General features: G+C 40.4%; 1 protein-coding gene across 1 annotated transcript in view; it reads right to left on the bottom strand.

Moving 5' to 3' along the window:
- LOC110675138 (protein pygopus-like) overlaps positions 1-20,792 on the bottom strand; it is a 165,615-nt gene that overhangs the window by 119,380 nt on the left and 25,443 nt on the right. The window contains exon 3 of the mRNA XM_021839519.1: positions 9,583-10,814. Within this exon, the coding sequence (XP_021695211.1) occupies positions 9,583-10,324 (742 nt within the window). The 5' untranslated portion in view covers positions 10,325-10,814. The remainder of the gene's footprint in view (positions 1-9,582; positions 10,815-20,792) is intronic.

Here is a 20,792-nt window from a genome sequence, read left to right as displayed (position 1 = left end):
GAGCTGGCGCTTTTAAAAGTGTTGAACACAACAAAGCTATACAAAACATAGTACTTGAGATCTGCTGGATATAAATAGCAAACAAGTCTGTATGCACCAAAGTTCACCATTTTGGCTCCTTTTATGGTGTAATCGGAGATTTTTATGATTCACCTGATATTTTTGTTAAAACTTCGTTTGATTTCGTTGTTAAGCTAGTAAAATCGTAAAGTTAATGAGTAACATTTTCAAAGCTTATTGAATTTATTTGTTTTATGAATTAGTATAGAATTCCGTACAACTGGAATAAAACTATGCTAAAACTGAACATTACAGCACTTATTGAGATCTCTAAGCAAAATTTTACGATCACACGATCAATCTTTCACAGGTAGATTTGTTGTGAATGAAACTGTTGAGACGAAGTTTAGCGAAGTTACCCTAATTGATCGCGGTGGCTTTCATCCAGAGGATTCCTTTCAATTCCCAAAAATCTCTCTCTCTCCAATATCTTACAATGTGACAATCGACGCATCTATTGAATTGTATACCGTAATTGTCTCCATATGAAATGATATTTATATAAAAGGAAGAAATGAAATACATCAAGTTCAGTTGAAATTGTAAGCCTAAACCCGTCTCGCGTATCGTTATTTCCTTCCGTTCACATTTCCGTAGCTCATCGGCGCGCTTTTTCGTACCTCAGAAAACCATATGGTCCTTCGAACCGGATTCGCAAAAGTTTCGTGAAAAGTGCAGTTTTGATTAACTAGTGTCACGTGCATTCGCCTTGTAGTCCGCCAAGTCCTTTCTGTGCTCCTGCCAATCCGTGATAGTTATCGAGCAAAACTCTCTGCGGGAAGGAAGTGCCCTAGTGAACTGTGAACCCAAGATGGAGAAACTTTTTCGCGAACGTAAATCTCTGGATCCGCGGATCAAACGTGTGTCTGAAATGGTGGGCAAATTGAAGCCAGAAACAGCAGAAGAGACTGAGGTGCAAACAGAACTAGAAGTGCTTGGAGATTAGACTGATGCAAATTTTAGATTTTTTGCTCCCCTATGCTTAAATGATGTCAATTATGATGAAAATGATCCTCCCAAAATTTGAAGTGATTCGGAAGAAATTTGGTTGTGCACACACCATTTGAAGTTTATATGGAAATTACTATGGAAAAGGCAAACCTTTTGTGTTCAGTCCTCTAACTGCTCGTCATAATGATCTATGGGAAAGTGAACACACTTATCTCATGTGAAAACTTCCCAGCTACAACTTTGCCGAAGACCACTTTTCGATGGGACGTAAGGATAATTTGTTATTTTTGATGACAAAGTCTAAATCATGCTGAGATGATCATTTAATTACTTTCAGAGCAACACTGCTTTTTTGCTGTAGAACATAGTAGCCTGGATTACTATGATCTATTCTTCCCGCCAGGAGCACCACTGTTGCCTGCCGAACAGCTGGTGAAGCATGATATATGTAAACCAACTTTATGATGATGAATAACAATTTATCCTGAGGTCCAATCAAAAAGTGGTCTTCGGCAAAGTTCTAGCTGGGAGGATTTCACATTAGAAGAATGTGTTCACTTTTCCATAAAATATTATGATGAAGAGATAGAGGGCTGAACACAAAAGATTGACGTTTTCCATAGTAATCTCCATATAAACTTCAAATGGCCTGTGCACAGTCAAATTTCTTCCGAATCACTTCAAACTTTGGGAGGATGCTAATTACCATAATTAAAAGCATTTAAGCGTAGGGGAGCAAACATTTCAAAATTTGCATCACTCTATTGGAGATATATGGGCCTCATATAGTATGGTGCATAAAAGAATTCTGGACGCCAGCGAGGACGATAAGTTATATGAGGATGCAGTGCAGCAACAATGTCGGTTCGAAAGTGTATATATTACCCTGAAAAACCGTTTGCTGAAAGTGTTGAAAGTGATAAAGAATCGCGATAGCAGTCATGAAGAGCGATCGTCATCCCAAAACGATGCATTGAGTCAACTCGCACAGCAGCAAGCCGAACTGCTTCGATTGATGTCTGGAAGAATGTCTGCCGGTGCTAGTACTTCTACTGCTATAGCTGAGGGTTTCCCAAACCTAACACCGCTGTCCGATCTCAAATTACCACGAATGAATCTGCCTGTTTTTAGTGGAGACTATCTCGAGTGGCAGTCATTCATTGACTTGTTTCGAAGCATGGTTGATCAGAATCCTTCACTAAAGGATAGTCAAAAACTATATTTTCTGAAAACAAACCTCTCTGGTGAGGCAGCGTCGCTTATTTCACACTTGAAAATCGAGGACGCGAATTACACTCCTGCTCTGCAAAAGTTAAAGTTGCGATACGACAAACCACTCGAGATAGCCCACAAACACATCGAACGCTTCCTAAACCAGCCAGCTCTGACGTCACCATCTACACAAGGGTTACGATCCCTGCACGATGTCTCCGATGAGGTTGTTCGCGCACTTCAAGCTATGCAGAGAGAAGATCGCGACACTTGGTTACTTTTTATTCTCATCGAAAAATTGGACCATGAAACCAAGCAGCTGTGGTACCAAAAGGCGGCAGACATGTCCGAAGCCAACGTCACTCTCCAAACGTTCTTCGCGTTCATTGACTCAGTTTTGCCTTGCAATCTGCACAAACCGTAAAGCAACGAGCTTCCACTACGTACAAACCTCCAACGAAGCCGCAATATAGAGGAGCAACAACGTTCGTCGCCACTAATACATTTTCGAACTGCAGCGTTTGTGATAAATCTCCCCATCCGCTCTATCAGTGCGGCAAGTTCATTCATATGACAATTTTCCCATGCTGCAGAATACCAAATTGGGGTGGGTGGTAGCTGGTCGCTATCGTGACGCCAACATCCCATCATATGCAACTTCTCCAACATGTTTTTTTGTGACTTCCGATGAAGGCCTTGATCAACAATTGCGACGTTTTTGGGAGCTGGAAGAATATGCGTCACCCCACCTAAACGAAGAGGAGAAACGGTGCGAAGATCACTTCTATAAGCACACCATTCGAGACATCTCCGGAAAATTTACCGTGCGATTGCCATTCCTACATTCCCCGACTCAACTAGGCGATTCGAGGCAAATGGCTGAAAGGCGATTAAGCCATATCGAGCGAAAACTGGATCGAAATCCACAGCTAAAGCAAGAATACCACTATTTTCTCCGTGAGTACTGTGAACTGGGACACATGACACTCGCTGACGGACCCGCACCTATAGGTTCGGTTTACCTGCCTCATCATTGTGTGGTGAAGGAAGCCAGTTCCACAACAAAATGTCGCGTCGTCTTCGATGCCTCCGCAAAAACCACCAGCGGAAAATCGTGATAGGTCCAGTACTGCAGGACTCAATTGTCAATATCCTTTTGCGATTCCGATTTCCGGCGATTGTGGTGGCCGGTGACATAAAACAAATGTACCGCATGGAAGACATTCACGAAGCCGATCGTGATTTCCAGAGGATTCTTTGGCGGTGGTCGAGTGATCGGCCAATCGATGAATATCGACTAAATACGGTCACGTATGGAATGAAAAGCGCATCATATCTCGCCACAAAATGCGTGCAGCAGCTATTAGAATCGCATAGAGATCAATATCCAACGACGGTTGAAAGGGCAGAGAAGGGCACTTATGTGGACGATGTGCTGACCGGCGCTGACACCGAGGAAGAAGCCATGGTATTGCGACGGCAGCTGACAACAATATTTACGGCCGGTGGGTTCCACCTGCGGAAGTGGGCTTCAAACAGCGCCACAGTACTGAACGATATACCTGACCAGGACAGAGAAGTAAAGATACCAATCGAGCTTAACGACACTCGCACCATAAAGGCCCTCGGCATCCACTGGCAGCCGTGCAGCGACGAGTTCCAGTTCTCCTACTCATTAACCAAGATCTCTCAGCCCACAAAGCGGAACGTGTTGTCGCAAATCGCCAGTATTTACGACCCGCTTGGACTGTTGGCCCCAATAATTGTTAAGGCAAAACTGGCAATGCAACAGTTGTGGGAGTTGAGGGTGGACTGGGATGAAACTCCCCCCGGTGAGTTTGTTAACAATTGGTTGTTGTTCGAGCAAAATCTTTCCGATCTCCAATACTTGCAGGTACCTTGCCGAGTGATCGGTGTTGAAGGCGCACACCGCGTCTGTCTGCACGGCTACAGTGATGCATCCGAGCGAGCAATGGGTGCCTGCGTCTATATTCGCGCAGCAGATAGAGATAAGCAAGGCAATACATCATCGCATCTGTTGTGTGCGAAATCTAAGACGGCACCTATCGGCAATGGACGAACAACACTACCACGATGAGAACTGTGTGCGGTGGTGATCTTATCACGACTCATGGCAAACGTTATGACAGCAATCTCACTTCCCATCAACGAAGTTCAAGCTTTTTCGGATTCAACGGTGGCTTTGGCATGGATCCACGGTGGAGCATCGCGATGGAAGACATTCGTTGCCAATCGGGTGGCCGAAATTACTACTCATCTACCTGCCATTAATTGGCGGCACATCGACACTCACAACAACCCTGCTGATCTAATCTCGCGCGGTGCGCTACCCGATCAGATCATCGGTAACCCTCTCTGGTGGCACGGACCCGAGTGGAATGGATCGAACAGCACTCATCAATATCCCTCCATCTCCGCTGTCGACATCAATCAACAGCGACATGTGGAAAGAGAACAACGTTCAGTAGCAGTGGCGTATCTAGCAGTTTATGAAAACCCCTTTCTTGATGCGATGCTTGCCAGATACTACCCAAACCTTCAAGTTTTACTTCGAATTACGGCTCGAATATTACGCTTCTCGCACCGTGAATTTAGGCTGACTAGTCGCCTGAGTCCTCCAGAAATCGATTGCGCCATGGAAATCTACGTCCGGCACATCCAGCTTCAGCACTATTGGAAAGAAATTAATCAGCTAAAGCAAAACCACGACGTTCATCGTGGCAGCTCACTTCATCAGTTGAAACCTTTTCTGGATGCGAATGATCTGCTCAGGGTGGGCGGTAGGCTGCAACTATCGGACCTCAGCTATGATATGAAACATCCGATTCTATTGCCTAGTCACTCACGCCTCACCGCACTGATTCTTCATCACGAGCACCACGAACAACTACACTGTGGACCACAATCATTGCTCGCGTCTATACGACGAAAATTTTGGATTGTCCGTGGAGCAAGTGCAGCTCGCAAGACATGCCGAACTTGCGTTGAATGTGTTCGAACGAGATCGTCACCACTACATCAGCTGATGGGCCAGCTCCCTGCAGATCGGCTAAAGCCTAATCCACCCTTTTCGATAACCGGTATTGATTATGCCGGAACAATCAACATCATTAGCCGGCGAACGCGAGGTGTTGTACCCAGCAAAGGCTACATTGCTCTATTTGTCTGCTTCACTACACGCGCAGTCCATCTCGAAGCAGTGTCAGATCTCAGTACGTCCGCATTTATTGCTACCTTCACCCGCTTCAGTAGCCGATATGGGTTACCGAACAAGGTTTACTCTGACAATGCAACTAATCACCGAGGAGCAGCCAGGAAGTTTAGAGAAGTGTATCAAGCCATCAATACAACTATTACTGCCGACGATGTCGCCGATTTCCTCACCAACAAAGGCATTGAGTGGCTGTTCATCCCAGCCCGATCGCCACACCATGGTGGACTTTGGGAAGCGGGTATAAAGGTGGCGAAAGGTTTTTTGAGCAAGTTCGATGATGATGTTCGGTTCACTTTCGAAGAGCTCAGCACAGTCTTAGCACAGGTAGCAGCCTGTATGAACTCACGACCGATTACTCCTCTCTCCGATGATCCCAATGAACCTCAGCCGCTCACTCCAGCACATTTTCTCATCGGACGTTCCCTAAATGCTGTGCCAGAGATAAATCAGTTGGAACGTCGCGTCGGATCCTTAAACAGGTGGGAATACGTACAACGCATCGGTCAAGAATTTCGATTTCGGTGGCAATCCGAGTACGTTTTATCTCTCCAAAGAATGACAAAGTGACAGCGTTCAGCTCCAAATGTGTCGGTCGGTGATTTTGTTCTGTTGATCGCAGACAACGAAAAACCTAAACAATGGCCCATAGGTCGCATACTGGATGTTTTTCCAGGACAAGATGGTCATGTCAGGGTGGTTTCCATCAAAACTGCCAACGGTGTTACACGACGAGATGTCCGGCGGATTAGGAGAATTCCATTGGAAGACGATGAATACGTTCCAGGGCGTAATGGAGCAGAAATTCCACGAGGTAATTTGGTGGGCGGCTTATGTTGGGACGAAGTTTAGCGAAGTTACCCTAATTGATCGCGGTGGCTTTCATCCAGAGGATTCCTTTCAATTCCCAAAAATCTCTCTCTCCAATACCTTACAATGTGACAATCGACGCATCTATTGAATTGTATACCGTAATTGTCTCCATATGAAATGATATTTATATAAAAGGAAGAAATGAAATACATCAAGTTCAGTTGAAATTGTAAGCCTAAACCCGTCTCGCGTATCGTTATTTCCTTCCGTTCACATTTTCGTAGCTCATCGGCGCGCTTTTTCGTACCTCAGAAAACCAGAAACCTTTCGATGTTTGTATGAATTCATTTGCACTTTTTCTACCATCAATTTAAAAGGAAGTGTATATTCGTCAGCATTATTATTAATATTATTATCTTTATTTACGAGATTTTCAGCCCTAGACTGGCTGCTAATAAAACTTTCTCTTGAGCAGTCTTCAAAAAATCCCACTCCAAGAGCTGCTGAGATCAAAAGCCATCAGAACAAGATTTTTTCCGCGCGCATCTTTTGCTCAAATCCAGTCATGCAAAGAATCATGCCACGTGTATGAGAGGATTGAATACCAGGATTCAATCCTTGATCGATTGTTAGCCGGGTGAATAAATCGAGTAAGCATTGAAATTTTATTCCACATCGATCGAAAGCTTTTGACTGACAGGAATTTATGATGCACAGCTGTTTCCAGTGAATGGCTTCAGGAAACTAGCGACAATTTCTGGTAAAATTTTGATCTGACGTAATGAATTCACATGTAGACGGGACTCCAAGCTCCTTAACAGAAAATGTGAATCAGGACAATTTAGATTGAATTTCCATTGAAACATGTCAGGATTCAATGAAACTCTGTCTTTCAAATCTTTGTCTTGATAAATTTCTCCCTGAGTGGAAAAGTTCAAAAGTACCTAGTGAAATTTTGCTGTGGTATGATACCATTTTTCTTCTATCCTCATTGCTGAACTTCATTACCTTCCATATCACTTCATCTCATGTTCGGTAGGCAAGTTCGATTTGTCCCAATTCCCAATGTAACGTCAAATATTCCAGATGAAGAGCATTTTACCTTGACTCGATTGCCTATGAGCGTGATGACGAGATTCAATCATGGGATTGAATCCTTGTATGAATCACGCACGCTGAGATTGAAAAAAATCAGGATTCAAAACGATCCCACGCTTTGAGATGATTTCGAAGCATGCTTGTTTAAATCTGAGAGCAGAAGGATGCTCTTAGAAGACTGCTCTTGAGAACAAGCTCTTGATATTCAAACAAATTTTCAGGCCAGCCATGTTGTATGCTGTACCAATATGGACTAGCTGTTGTAATACCACCCAGACAACCAGAAATCGCATAAAAGTTCACGTAATAACTAGTTATTTCATACAAACTACATCAAACCCACAAAACACGGTGGATAAAATCGTCAGATTGATGAGTTTCCTCGCTAAAAACACTTTTTTCTGAGTTCATTTATACATTTTGTTTCGTCCCGTACACTCGTACAAAGTAAGTCGAATTAATTCGTAGCAGCTGTCAAATCAACATTTGTTTTAAGTCGCATAAGATCACAGGTTAGTTCGGAAGTTAATTTATACATTCGCATTGTATGCTAATATTCATTACATAATATATGCACATATATCGCCTCCACTTTTGTACGTAGAAGCCCTTTTCGCGACATCTTATAAGTGAAATTTTGCACATACAAACCCTCCAGGTGATTTCGTTATACGTACATTTCGGTTGTCTGGGCAGGAAGAAAGCTCTGCAGAGAATTCAAAATAAAATTTTGAAAATGATTCTGAAGCTTCCTCCCTGGTATAGTACCAATGAATTACATATAATATCCAATGTTGAACCATTGGAACAAATGTCAAATAAAATCATCAATAATTTCTATTGCCACGATTAATGCGCTATATATTTAGGTTAAGTTAGGTTAAGTAAATTGAAAACGTTATTTTTTTTGCTCTTATAAGCAGGTGAAATCAACTCATCTGTAAAAAATCTGAACTGCTACGGCAAATGAAATGTAATATGTTGTTAACAAAATGTTAATAAAATCTTAAATTTGTTTTACCAAATTAGGATGATAAAGTTGTCTAATAACACAGAACACCTAGATACTAATAAAGAAATTGAAAAAAAAAATAGTAGTGAAAATGTTCAACTTTGTCTTGCTGTAACTTTGTTTACCTATGAGCAATCGGCTTCAAATTCTGGCAGAGAACTACAAATATCCTCAATTTCATTACCACGTAATTTGAACTTTTTCACAGTGTCGGTCAAAAAGTTAAACATCAGGTGATATCGCTCAAAATAATAGTAGTTTTTATATATAAAATATATGCTGTACTTAAAGTTTGGTTTTTCTTCACTCATCGTTTTAACAATCTCTAATATATAAACAAGCCAAAATTATTGTTGAACAAAAAATACAAAAGAAAAACTACTATTATTTTGAGCGATTTTATCTGGTGTTTAAATTTTTAGCTACTGTACAAACTTAAAAATTTTGTAATAATGAAATTTAGGATATTTGTAGTTCTCTGCCAATTTCATGCCGGTTGCTCATCGGAGAACATAGTTACAGTATGCAAAAGTTGAACATTTTGTATGTACATTTGTTCTTCTGAACATAACTGTAAATGGGACTGTTATGTTAGTATGGGCAGTAATGTTAGTGATCGTTCAATCTGTGCAACCTTTGGCTGTAGACGGTATAGATTGTCTTGTCTTTTAAACGCTCATACCATTCATACCAAAAGTGTAGTAAACTCTGTGGATATTGTGTTTGAAAAGAGGCTACAGTAGTAAAGTTGAGCGCTTTTTATTCATACCACCCAATAAGTTCGCTTGATAAACGATAAAACAGCAGAAAGCTTACTTGGGGTATATTGTATCATCTTCCCTTACTTGGTGAGACCAATGCTGAGCGCCGTAACACAGATACCAACAACAAACAACTCATCCCGTTAGCGAATGTGCTTCACCCTCAGCCGCCTTTTCCACTCGCCTTGAATGTGCAGCATAGGAGAGCGAACAGCAGAAGAGAATCCCCAAATAAAGAGGAATCCCCATTGTTTTTGTTTTCGCCTAGACATGTATGGGTGCGAAAGCATTTTTCATATTTGGCATTTCCATACCCACACAAACTCCCGTGGAAAAATGCTTATGTATCAAAGTTTTTTCGCTCGCCCACGTGTTCTCTCCCAGCCCTGCTGATTGTATGGGTGTGGGATTATATATGTATGTACTGAGAAAGGTCTACGTACCTGTTGCATTTGGCATTGCGGATGGGGGATAACCGTTTCCGCCTCCTTCCCCGGGGCTTTGGAGTGGGAGCGGATGGTACCGATGGTGATGGGGATGATTTGGACTGCTACCGGAATTATAGGATTGTGCCGAATAATCTGGGCTATGCGTATAACCGAAAAGGGGGCTTTCCCCAGCCGTGCTACTTCCAGGGCTACTGCAGCTGCCACTATTGACCGTACTTGAGTTGGCCGTATTGCTACCACCCTGGCTGGAATCTGCCCTTTTGAAGGGATTACCGGAGAAATTACTAAAGTTTCCGGCGGCGTACTGATGATGGGGATCCCTTTGATGGTAATAGGATTCTCGCTGGAATGGAAGCGGAAGCGATTGATGCCGACTGAACATGTGCGGTCCGTGGAAGCTCCCGGGCGTAGGACCGGAAAATGGATGCGAAGACGGAGACGATGGGTGGTAGTAATCGTTGTAGGCAAACTCTCGATAGGACGAATACGAGTTTCCGTAATAGTTGCTACCGTATCCAGGACCCGATCCGGACGGCGGATGGTAACTGCTGTAGTATTTATCGAAGCTGCTGGCATCGTAGAATCCACTACGGTAGTCGGACCCATAGCGGCCACCACTCCCTGGGGGAAGCGGATACGGCGACACGCTTCGCATCATACCGGGCGAAAATGGATAGCAAAAGTTATTATTTATGGAATGTCTGTAATCCATGTAATTAGTGCTGCAGCAATCCATGATTCGATCGGCTCTATTTTTAACTCACTAAAGGTAGTTCATCCATTTAGAAACTATTTTAGTCACTACACATGACCCCGTCACAAGCAACATTTCGTCGCAGTGTCGTACAGATTCGTTGACTATGTTCCTCGACGATTTCACATTTCGATGCTATTTCCGCCCTCGACCATTTCTCACCACCACCACCAGAGAGCTCTATTTATATATCCTTTATCGATTTTAAGGTTCTTTCTTCGGGTGCACTTCACACTTCTTCCGGTGGCTTCTGAAGTGAATTCCCGCCAACGGAAAAAGGCTCACGGAAAAACACAACCACACACTCCAAACACGATCATCAGGACAAGACGGTCATTTTTCCTTCCGATGGCGATGACGACGGCGTTGAACGGAAAACACTTGAGATATGCTAATCACACTTTCCATTCATATTCGGAGTCGCACGGATTGTTGCTCGTCATTGATTTGTTTGCCGGGTTGGTTTCGGTTTCTGAAAGGAAAAACCAAAGAGAAGCAAACAGGTTGCGTTGTGAATGAATGTGATACAAGCTCAATGGGAGATGGGTACGAAACAGGTGGGGCGGAATTGTTTTAGGAATTTGTGGGTGAATTCCGATGGTCTCTAATTTGTGGGCAGGCTGCCGGGTGCTGTCGATGTGGGAATTCTGGGGAAAATGTGGATTTGTTTTGGTAGATTTCAATGGGAACAGGTAACGAGTGAAAGCAATTTACTTAGATCCGATTCAGAAAATTTCATAACGCTGAAGAGGGTGGGTGGGTGTCAGCATGACGTTACAATTCTTACAAAATTTGTAAAACATCCTTACAAACAGCGTTACGAAAGGGTGGGTGGGTGTCAAAAGTTGCTATTTTTAGCGTTATTAAATTTGTGATCAAACCCTTACTTTGTTCATATACTACATAGAGTAGCATAGAACTAGGGTCACCTAGTTTGTTTTGTTGCAATCCGACTGACTGTGCCATCATAATGCTTTGAACGAGAACGAGAAAAAGTTCTGTTTAAGACATTCTTGCGATAGTGATAAATAAATATTACATCCTTAAAAATCTTGGACCATTACAGGAATAAATTTTAGATATCTCCAGCATGGCTACACTTTATGGCCACGAACTGTTCCCTAACTTCATTCAGATTTTTTACATCGAGGATAAATACAGTGTATATGGAAAGTATTGTAATTTAAACATCCCTATGAAAAAAAAACAAAAATGCGAACTGTTCGAAGTATATTTTAATCAAAAAATGCACATAGTAAAAGTATTTAATCATCCCCTAAAATGAAAAGTTTTGTACGATTTTCCCCGTTTTATCATTCATAAAATTCAAAATCTTTCGGATATTATACATAAGTGAAAAAGCCATCGTACACAAATTACGTAATGCATAAAGAGGAAAAGGGGGTTAACCTTCCATTACTTATTGTTACAACAAGGGGAGGGGGGTTCAGGTTGCCGCCACATAAAAACATATCACGAGAGAGCTAAAAATCTTCATGTACCGTCGATGGGGGTGACAATGGGTCTAGGGGGTGAGATTGGGTCAAAACGGAAAAATATGTTTTGTGAAATATTTCAGCTAATAACGCTGATATTACTAAAACTAATAATTCATATGTTAGGGAACATATTATTACACTTAATTCATAACAATAAACATTTTTAGAAATAGTAGTTTTTGTGTACTACATCAATGAACTTGCATGTTGAAACTAGATAAAATTTACAACATAAAATTTCCAGAGGCGCGCGCGTCGCTTTCCTTGTGAACTTGACAACTGTTGTATTTTAAACTGATCGTTAAATTCGTGAGCGATGGAAATTTATCCAGTGTTACGTCTGTTTGTCTGTGGTAATACTTATATTAATTCTCAACAATATTCCAACAATCATCCTGTATCTTTCGAACAGTTCATCCAACCGTCTAAATGTCAAAGAAAAAGTAGATGGGATATTGATGTGGGAAGAGATTAACGTAACATTGTTGATGGAGCATCTGGAGTAATGTGAGAAACGGGCGTATTTTCTTAAGTTTAATGATATTAATATAATTCAATCCCAAATATCTTGAAGCGGTAACTTATAGGAAGATCATTGATATTAGAATTTTGAATTGTTTTTGGATAAAAAATCATATTGCAGCATTAAAACGCCTTTTCTATAACCAGAAATTGAATTTTCAGAAATACACCAAAAGTTGCCCTTAGAAAAAACATTTTATTTTAAATTGCACCATGTTGAAACTGCCCTTAAAACATGGGATATTAATGTGGAAAGAGATAAACGTAACATTGTTGGTGGAGCATCTGGAGTAACTTATGAAACGGGCGTATTTTCTTAAGTTTTATGATATTGATAAAATTGAATCCTAAATATCTAGAAAACGGCTAGTTTTAGGAAGATCATTGTTAATAGCATTTTGAATTGTTTTTGAATGAAGAATCATATTACAGCATCAAAACGTCTTTTCTACGGCCAGAAATTGAATTTTCAGAAATGCACCAAAAGTTGCTCTTAGAAAAACTTTTTTATTTTAGATTGCACCATGTTGTAACTGTGCTTTAAACATCTGGTTTTACATTGGAATTTTACAGAAAAAATTTGAAAAAAATCGAAGATACCTATTTTTTGCAATTTGTGTTTTAAGGTTTAATTTCGATTTTTTCATAAACATAAAAGTACCGTCAAACGGGGCTTCTTTTGACATTATTTCCACCTTCTTTAACTTTGAGGATTTGTAACTCTTAGAATTATGGATAGATGTTGATAATTTTTGCCTATATTTAAGTTGTATATGTACGTAACAAATGTGCAAAATATGAGGCAAATCCATCAAGAAATAACAAAAATGCTTGAATAGCGAAAAAAGTGTGTCCTTCAAGACAAAAAAGGGGCTACTTTGGACATTTTCACAATTTGCTAATGAAATGATTTTTCCTTATAACTTTCAAACTGATTCAATAGATTGTCGTCCACTGTGATGTTATGGAACGTTTTTCATTGATAAACTTAATGTAGAAAATTGCAAAGCTAGAATCAATTACAAATATATAACAAATTTCAACGAAACATGCCATTCACTATTCTCAGTTTGCAGTATGAAACTTAAATTTTCAACTTCCTCTTAAATAGAACTATCAGTTACGAGCAGGCATTGCAATCTCATCTGATGAATAAGATCATCTTCGGATAATGGAAAGATATTATCTTTAATCCAAGAGCGCTCTGGAATGATATCATCTATCAATCCTGAGCATTAAAAGATAATCTTGACAGCTGCTTGGTGGTTTGGCCCAAATTACCTTCCTAACTAACTGTTCTTATTATGCTTCATTTTCCTGTTCATTTCCTTTACAGAATAAACAACGTATGACTGGAGAGCAGTTTTGGAAAATATCGTCGTGTTCGGAAATCAAGAGTGGCAAAAAATAGTCTTAGAATAATGAACAATTGTGGTCAGCCTTTGACTTTTCAAGCAGCGAAAACTGAAATTTCTGGAATTTATAGTCTGAACAACAATGTCGGGTTTGCATTATTGTTCTTGTCAAATAATAGTATTTCAGAGAATAAAAGGCATAATGTTTTGGCATAGAGTTACTATGTAAGTTCTCTTGAATTTGTTTTTCTGAATACCTACTATTTAATTGGATTAACGAATGCCCACTTATAAGCGGTTTCTTCACCACCGCTTAGGCCTTAAACCTAGTTTGACCATATAAGGAAAGGTGTTTGATGGCGTAAGCTGAGGTAAAGAAATCGGCCCTTAGTGATTGGTTGCGTTTTGAGTTGTTCAATAATCAGGGAAATCCAGACTGTATGACATTTGTTTCACGAACAGTTTGTTTACTTATCTTGCCATATATAGCGCACTTCACCTACGTGGTGTCCTTGTGGGATGGTTTCGAAACATTCCATGTTAGGCGTTAGACCGCGTTAATGAAAATTCGTAGCTTACGTCAATTTAGCTAAACAGCTATGAAACATAATTTTCGTTTCAGTGGATATTGGAGTAAACGCATTGTAATTGTTATCGGTAAGAACCATGTTTGAAATAATTGACCAGATTCCTAAATGCCACGGTTGTTCAGGGTACGTGAGCTAATGCGAGTCGTACATGGGGAAAGCTGAAGGTACATGCTTTATGAATAAATCACAAATATCAAAGTGCAATTATGAAGATGAATTGAAATAAAAAAACATGCAATTCTTCATGTTATCAACTAAAGATATTTTTATTGATTCCAACAACTGTATTACTTCATGTCATCACAATTTTATTTTTACTTCCGTCTTTTCTGCAGAGGTGAAAGAAAAATGTAGCAAACCCTAAAAAGTTAATGAAGATAAAAACGAGATCTCATTTTAATAAGTATTCCTCACTAACCTTAGTTGTGATTGAAGGGTTCCGCTATAGCTAAGCATTTGCCCGGTTAGCCATTTCACTATCAATCCCTTGTCAAACGTGTGTATTCATACAAAGTGTGTGCGTTTTCGCCAAGTAAATCAAATGCGTGGATTGCTGAGTTCAAGATGTTCATCTGAGCATAAGATACTGAAAGAAAATCGATCACAGAGCTCTATGATGATATCTCACAATTCGATCCATATCATGCTCAGATGATCGAAAGATGGGATGAAATGCAATGCCTGGTTACGAGTGCTCGATTTTCAAGTTGACATAAACGAACGACGTAACTACTAGGTACTGCGATGATGAATGAGTTATGTACAAAAACTCTTTTTTTTTCTATTCTTACTGTTATATGAACGATATGTTGAAGGATCACATTAATACCGGTAACTAATTTAATACCAGTAAGTAATTTTCATTAAAAACGCTTTAAGTAAAGTAAAGTTTAGCAAGATCGTAAAGAAGTAAGTTTGCTTTTGTAATGTGCTTTTAGCTTCTTAGTAGTTTAGAGCTGGCTTAAGAGTAGTTTAATTTAGGCATTTTAAGGATGCAATTGTTCTGTACTACAAATTCATGTAAAATATGACGAAAAATAGTTTTTTAGAGATTATGTTGTGAATTTGGCATTGGTACGTATTGAAATATATGTGTTTTATGTCTATTCACTTTTACAAACATTTATTTTATTTTTTTTTATGTTGTAAAATACACAAACCAAAACATTATAATAAAATAAAAGTCGCAATAATAAGACCTTTGATCAATTATTTTAATAAAACAACAATTTTAAGTTAAACAAATCACAAGATTTTCATAAAACATGACGATTCGATAGTTTTGTGATGCTCCCAATAAGTTTCCAAGACATGGGTAAAATTCAAACAATGTTTGTATAGCCAATGTTTTATACCTTGTGAATATTTATTCGGGCTTTTTTGAAATATTTTCTTGTTTATCCTGTTATTGTTGATGTTGTTCCAAGAAAAAATCATGCCTAGTGGTAGAGCATATATTGGTTAATAAAAGTGCTGAAGACACAAAATTGCTCAGATTGATATTTACGCTGCTAATAAATACAAAAGGTGAGTGTCCAAAGTAGCCCCTGGAATCAAAAGTAGCCCCGTCCGACGGTATTTTTTTTTTCAGTGTATATTTTTTTTACAAAGCCTATTTGATTGTCTATCATCCCTCCTCAGACACTATTTCTCTATAACAAACGGTTTCCGAGGTCCATTTTTTTTAAAATGGTGGTGCCAAAAATACATACGCCCTTATCAGAAGTTACTCTCGATTCTAAACGATCCCCAATTATATGAGATAATTTTCGTCTCATATACTTAATACATCTGCGCAGTTTCATCCAAATCGGAATGGTACATGTCAGATTTCAGCATTTTATGGACGATTTCGCGTGGAACCGCTCTATATGTACTACGTTATACTTATACTTTATTAGAAACCCATTAGCATTTTAAGTTATAAAGTATGATCATATGTTTTAAAATAAGCTTCGAAATTTGAGTTTTCCTGAAAACTTTAAAAAACTCAGAAGACGTTTTAATGAAAGCGAAATATAACTTTACCCACTCTATATTACAGTTAGCTACCAAAATTCAAAAAGTTACATGATAAATCTTATCAGTTATCTGTACAAAAGTTATATGATAAATCTTGATGTAATACTGGAGACACGCCTATAACAATTTCTTCTATTTTTCTCTTATAATTTGACTTATTTTAAAAATTCAGATACGTTTCTAAGGACCTTCGGGAAATAATGTTAACTGGAATCGGACAGTTAGAGTAATAAGGGAAATTCGAAAATTTCCAATAGTTATTTGTGAATACTAAGGACTTCTGAGTAAATCTTCTTCTGTTGACGTCCCCACTGGGACAGAGTCGGCTGCTCAGCGTAGTGTTCTAAGAGCACTTCCACAGTTATTAACTGAGAGCTTTCTTTGCCAAAGTTGCCATTTTCGCATTCATATATCGTGTGGCAGGTACGATGATACTCTATGCCCAGAGAAGTCAAGGAAATTTCCATTACGAAAAGATCCTGGACCGACCGGGATTCGAACCCAGACACCTTCAGCATGGCTTTGCTTTGTAGCCGCGGACTCTAACCACTCGGCTAAGGAAGGCCCCCTTCTGAGTAAATATGTTGACTAAATTAGTATTATCACCATTGGGGATTGATCTCACTGTGCAACGTGTAATGTAAAAACAAATTGGCTTCCTCGGTGAAGTAAAATGATTGCAGCTTAATTATCGTTACGCGTTTCGACTTCCGGTTATTATCAGACGTATCGAGCTTGTCTTTTTTTGTCGAGAAAAGCCAATAAGTTTTTACATCAAATTTGAAAGGTTTGACAAATGTGGGAAATTCAAAGATCAGTTATCATTTAATTATGTATGCATGTATCACAAATCGACCACGTTTTGATCGATGGACGGCACTTCTCCGATATTACCGACGTCAGAACCTATCGTGGCGCTAACATTGACTCTGATCACTATCTATGTAGTGATGGTTAAACCGCGCCAAAAACTATCCGTCATCAACAATGTACGGTATCGACGCCCGCCTCGGTATAATCTAACGCGACTGGCCCAACCGAACGTCGCTGCCGCATACGCGCAGCATCTCGAGGTAGCGTTGCCGGAAGAGGGCGAGCTTGACGAAGCCCATCTTGAGGACTGCTGGGGCAACATTAAAGCAGCCATCAACAACGCAGCCGAGAGCATCGTCGGGTACCGTAATCCGGGGGCAAATTGATCACTTTTAACAACATTTTGTCATGATTTCCTTTGGAATCCAAAAATTGTCAAATTTATTTTGGTAAAATCAGTACTTCAGTAATCTCTAACAGTTTATGTAATCGATTTCCAAGGAAATAAAATTTAACATATCATAAAATTAGTTTGAATATCAAAAATTGAAATTAACACATTGGGGTGAAATTGATCACTATATAATAAAGCATATTCTAGAATGTAAAATTTCCCTTTCTACTAAATTTGGGTCTCCTGAATCTGAAAATAATGTCAAAATGCTTACAACTCTTGTATATCATCATTTTATTGCAAATTTAAACTTTGTAAATCTGCATAATACGCCTAAATGTATGCAGTTTCCCTTGAAATAAGCACGTTTTTCAACAAAAAACGGTTTTACGAGCAAAAAACTATTCTTGTAATGTTGTACGATTTCAAAAATGAGTTCAGCAGTTCACACTGAAGCTAACACAACATTTTTAGCACTCAAAGTTTGCATGCATGCTTAGCACCAGCGGATTGTTTAGTACCGACATTTCAAACAGTATTGCTAACACCTTCAAAAACTGTGAATATTTCTATGCAAAACTGACCTTAATAAAAATGAAATAGTTTATAACCATCATTAGACATATATAAACTAGAAAACATGGAATGCCTATGATGGCAACGAAGTATTAAGCACTCTTGAAAGGAAATGCTATTTGGTACCGACCTGATCAAATTCACCCCAGTGATCAATTTGCCCCCGGATTACGGTACGTGGAAAGGAGGACATGTAACGGTTGGTTCGACGAAGAAAGCAGGCAGGTTTTGGAGGAGAAGGATGCAGCGTGGGCTGCAATGCTGCAGCAAGGAACGCGACAAAACGTGGAGCGATATAAAAGAAAACATAAGCAGCAAACCCAACTATTCCGGGACAAAAAGCGCCACCTGGAAGAAGCGGAATGTGAAGAAATGGAATCGTTCACAAGAAACGCGAAAGTTTAACGCATCCCGAAAAGGCTTCGTGCCGCGAGCCGAAATGTGTAGGGATAAAGACGGAAGCATCTTGACGGACGGACGTGAGGTGATTGAAAGGTTGAAACAGCATTACGATGAACACCTGAATGGCATGGAGAACACAGGCGCCGAGGGTCGCGACAGCGGAGGAAGCGACTACGTCAGCACGGCGGATGAAGGAAACCAACCTGCCCCCACAATGAGTGAAGTTAAGGATGTCATCAATCAGCTCAAGAATAACAAGGCTGCTGGTAAGGATGGTATTGGAGCTGAACTCATCAAAATGGGCCCGGAGAGGTTGGCCGCCTGTCTGCACCGGCTGATTGTCAGAATCTGGGAAACGGAACAGCTGCCGGAGGAGTGGAAGCAAGGAGTCATATGCCCCATCTACAAGAAGGACGACAAACTGGAATGTGAAAACTATCGTGCGATCACTATCCTGAATGCCGCCTACAAAGTGCTATCCCAGATTATCTTCCGTCGTCTATCACCAATAACAAATGAGTTTGTGGGAAGTTATCAAGCTGGTTTCATCAACGGCCGCTCGACAACGGACCAAATCTTCACTGTACGGCAAATCCTCCAGAAATGCCGTGAATACCAAGTCCCAACGCATCACTTGTTCATCGATTTCAAAGCGGCTTATGATAGCATCGACCGCGAACAGCTATGGAAAATCATGGACGAGTACAGCTTTCCCGGGAAGCTCACAAGACTAATAAGAGCAACGATGGACGGTGTGCAGTATAGCGTGAAGTTTTCGGGCGAACATTCCAGTTCGTTCGAATCCCGCCGGGGACTTCGACAGGGTGATGGTCTTTCGTGCCTGCTGTTCAACATCGCGCTAGAAGGTGTCATGCGGAGAGCCGGGTTCAATAACGGAGGTACAATTTTCACAAGATCCAGCCAATTTGTTTGCTTCGCGGATGACAAGGATATTGTCAGCAGAACATTTGAAACGGTGCCAGACCTTTACACCCGCCTGAAACGTCGGTGGTGAATGCGTCAAAAACAAAGTACATGCTGATTGGCGGGACCGAGCGCGACAGAGCCCGCCTGGGAAGCAGTGTTACGATAGACGGGAATACTTTTGAGGTGGTTGATGATTTCGTCTACCTCGGATCCTTGTTAACGGCTGATAACAACGTTAGTCGTGAAATACGGAGACGCATCATCAGTGGAAGTCGCGCCTACTATGGGCTCCAGAAGAAGCTGCGGTCGAAAAAGATTCATCCCCGCATCAAATTTACCATGTACAAAACGTTTATAAGACCGGTGATCCTCTATGGACATGAAGCATGGACCATGCTGGAAGAGGACCTGCAAGCACTTGGAGTGTTCGAACGAAGGGTGCTTAGGACGATCTTTGGCGGAGTGCATGAGAACGGTGTGTGGCGGTGGAGAATGAACCACGAGCTCGCTAGGCTCTACGGCGAACCCAGTATCCAGAAGGTAGCGAAAGCCGGAAGGGTGCGCTGGGCAGGGCATGTTGCAAGACTACCGGACAACAATCCTGCAAAGATGGTGTTCGCGTCGAATCCGGTTGGCACAAGAAGGCGTGGAGCACAGCGAGCGAGGTGGCTTGATCAAGTGCAATAAGATCTGAAGAACGTGGGCCAAAATCGAAGTTGGAGAGACACAGCCATGGACCGAGTAAATTGGCGTAACATCGTTAACGAGGTTTTATCAAACTAATTGATGCAACACCAACTAAATAAATAATAATGTATGGTTACTATTATTTTAAGAATATTTGAATAAAATGGATAGGGAGAGGATGACAGCTCGAAAGTACTCAACCCAAAACACTATTGATTGCCAAAATAACATGTTTTCTTTTCTCCGATAAAACCACGTGGTTGACCCTGCTTAACCCCTACCGTGGTTTTTCGTGGTCATTTGGCTACCCAGACATCCAAAATGTACGTATAACGAAATCACCTGGAGGCTTTGTATGTGCAAAATTTCACTAATAAGATGTCGCGAAAAGGCCTTCTACGTACAAAAGTGGAGGCGATATACGTGCACATATTATGTGATGAACAATAACATTCAATGCGAGTATATAAATGTTCTTCCGAACTAACCTGTGATCTTATGCGATTTAACTTATGATAACAAATGTTGATTTGACAGCTGCTACGGATTGATTCAACTTCCTTTGTACGAGTATACAGGACGGAACAAAATGTACAGACCAACTCAGGAAAAAAGCGTTTTATGCGAGGAAACTCATCAATCTGACGATTTTATCGTCGGTGC

This window comes from Aedes aegypti, chromosome 2 (assembly GCF_002204515.2).
Source record: "Aedes aegypti strain LVP_AGWG chromosome 2, AaegL5.0 Primary Assembly, whole genome shotgun sequence".
In the NCBI taxonomy this organism is placed as follows: Eukaryota; Metazoa; Arthropoda; class Insecta; order Diptera; family Culicidae; genus Aedes; species Aedes aegypti.
This window is presented reverse-complemented; position numbering and strand designations above follow the sequence as displayed.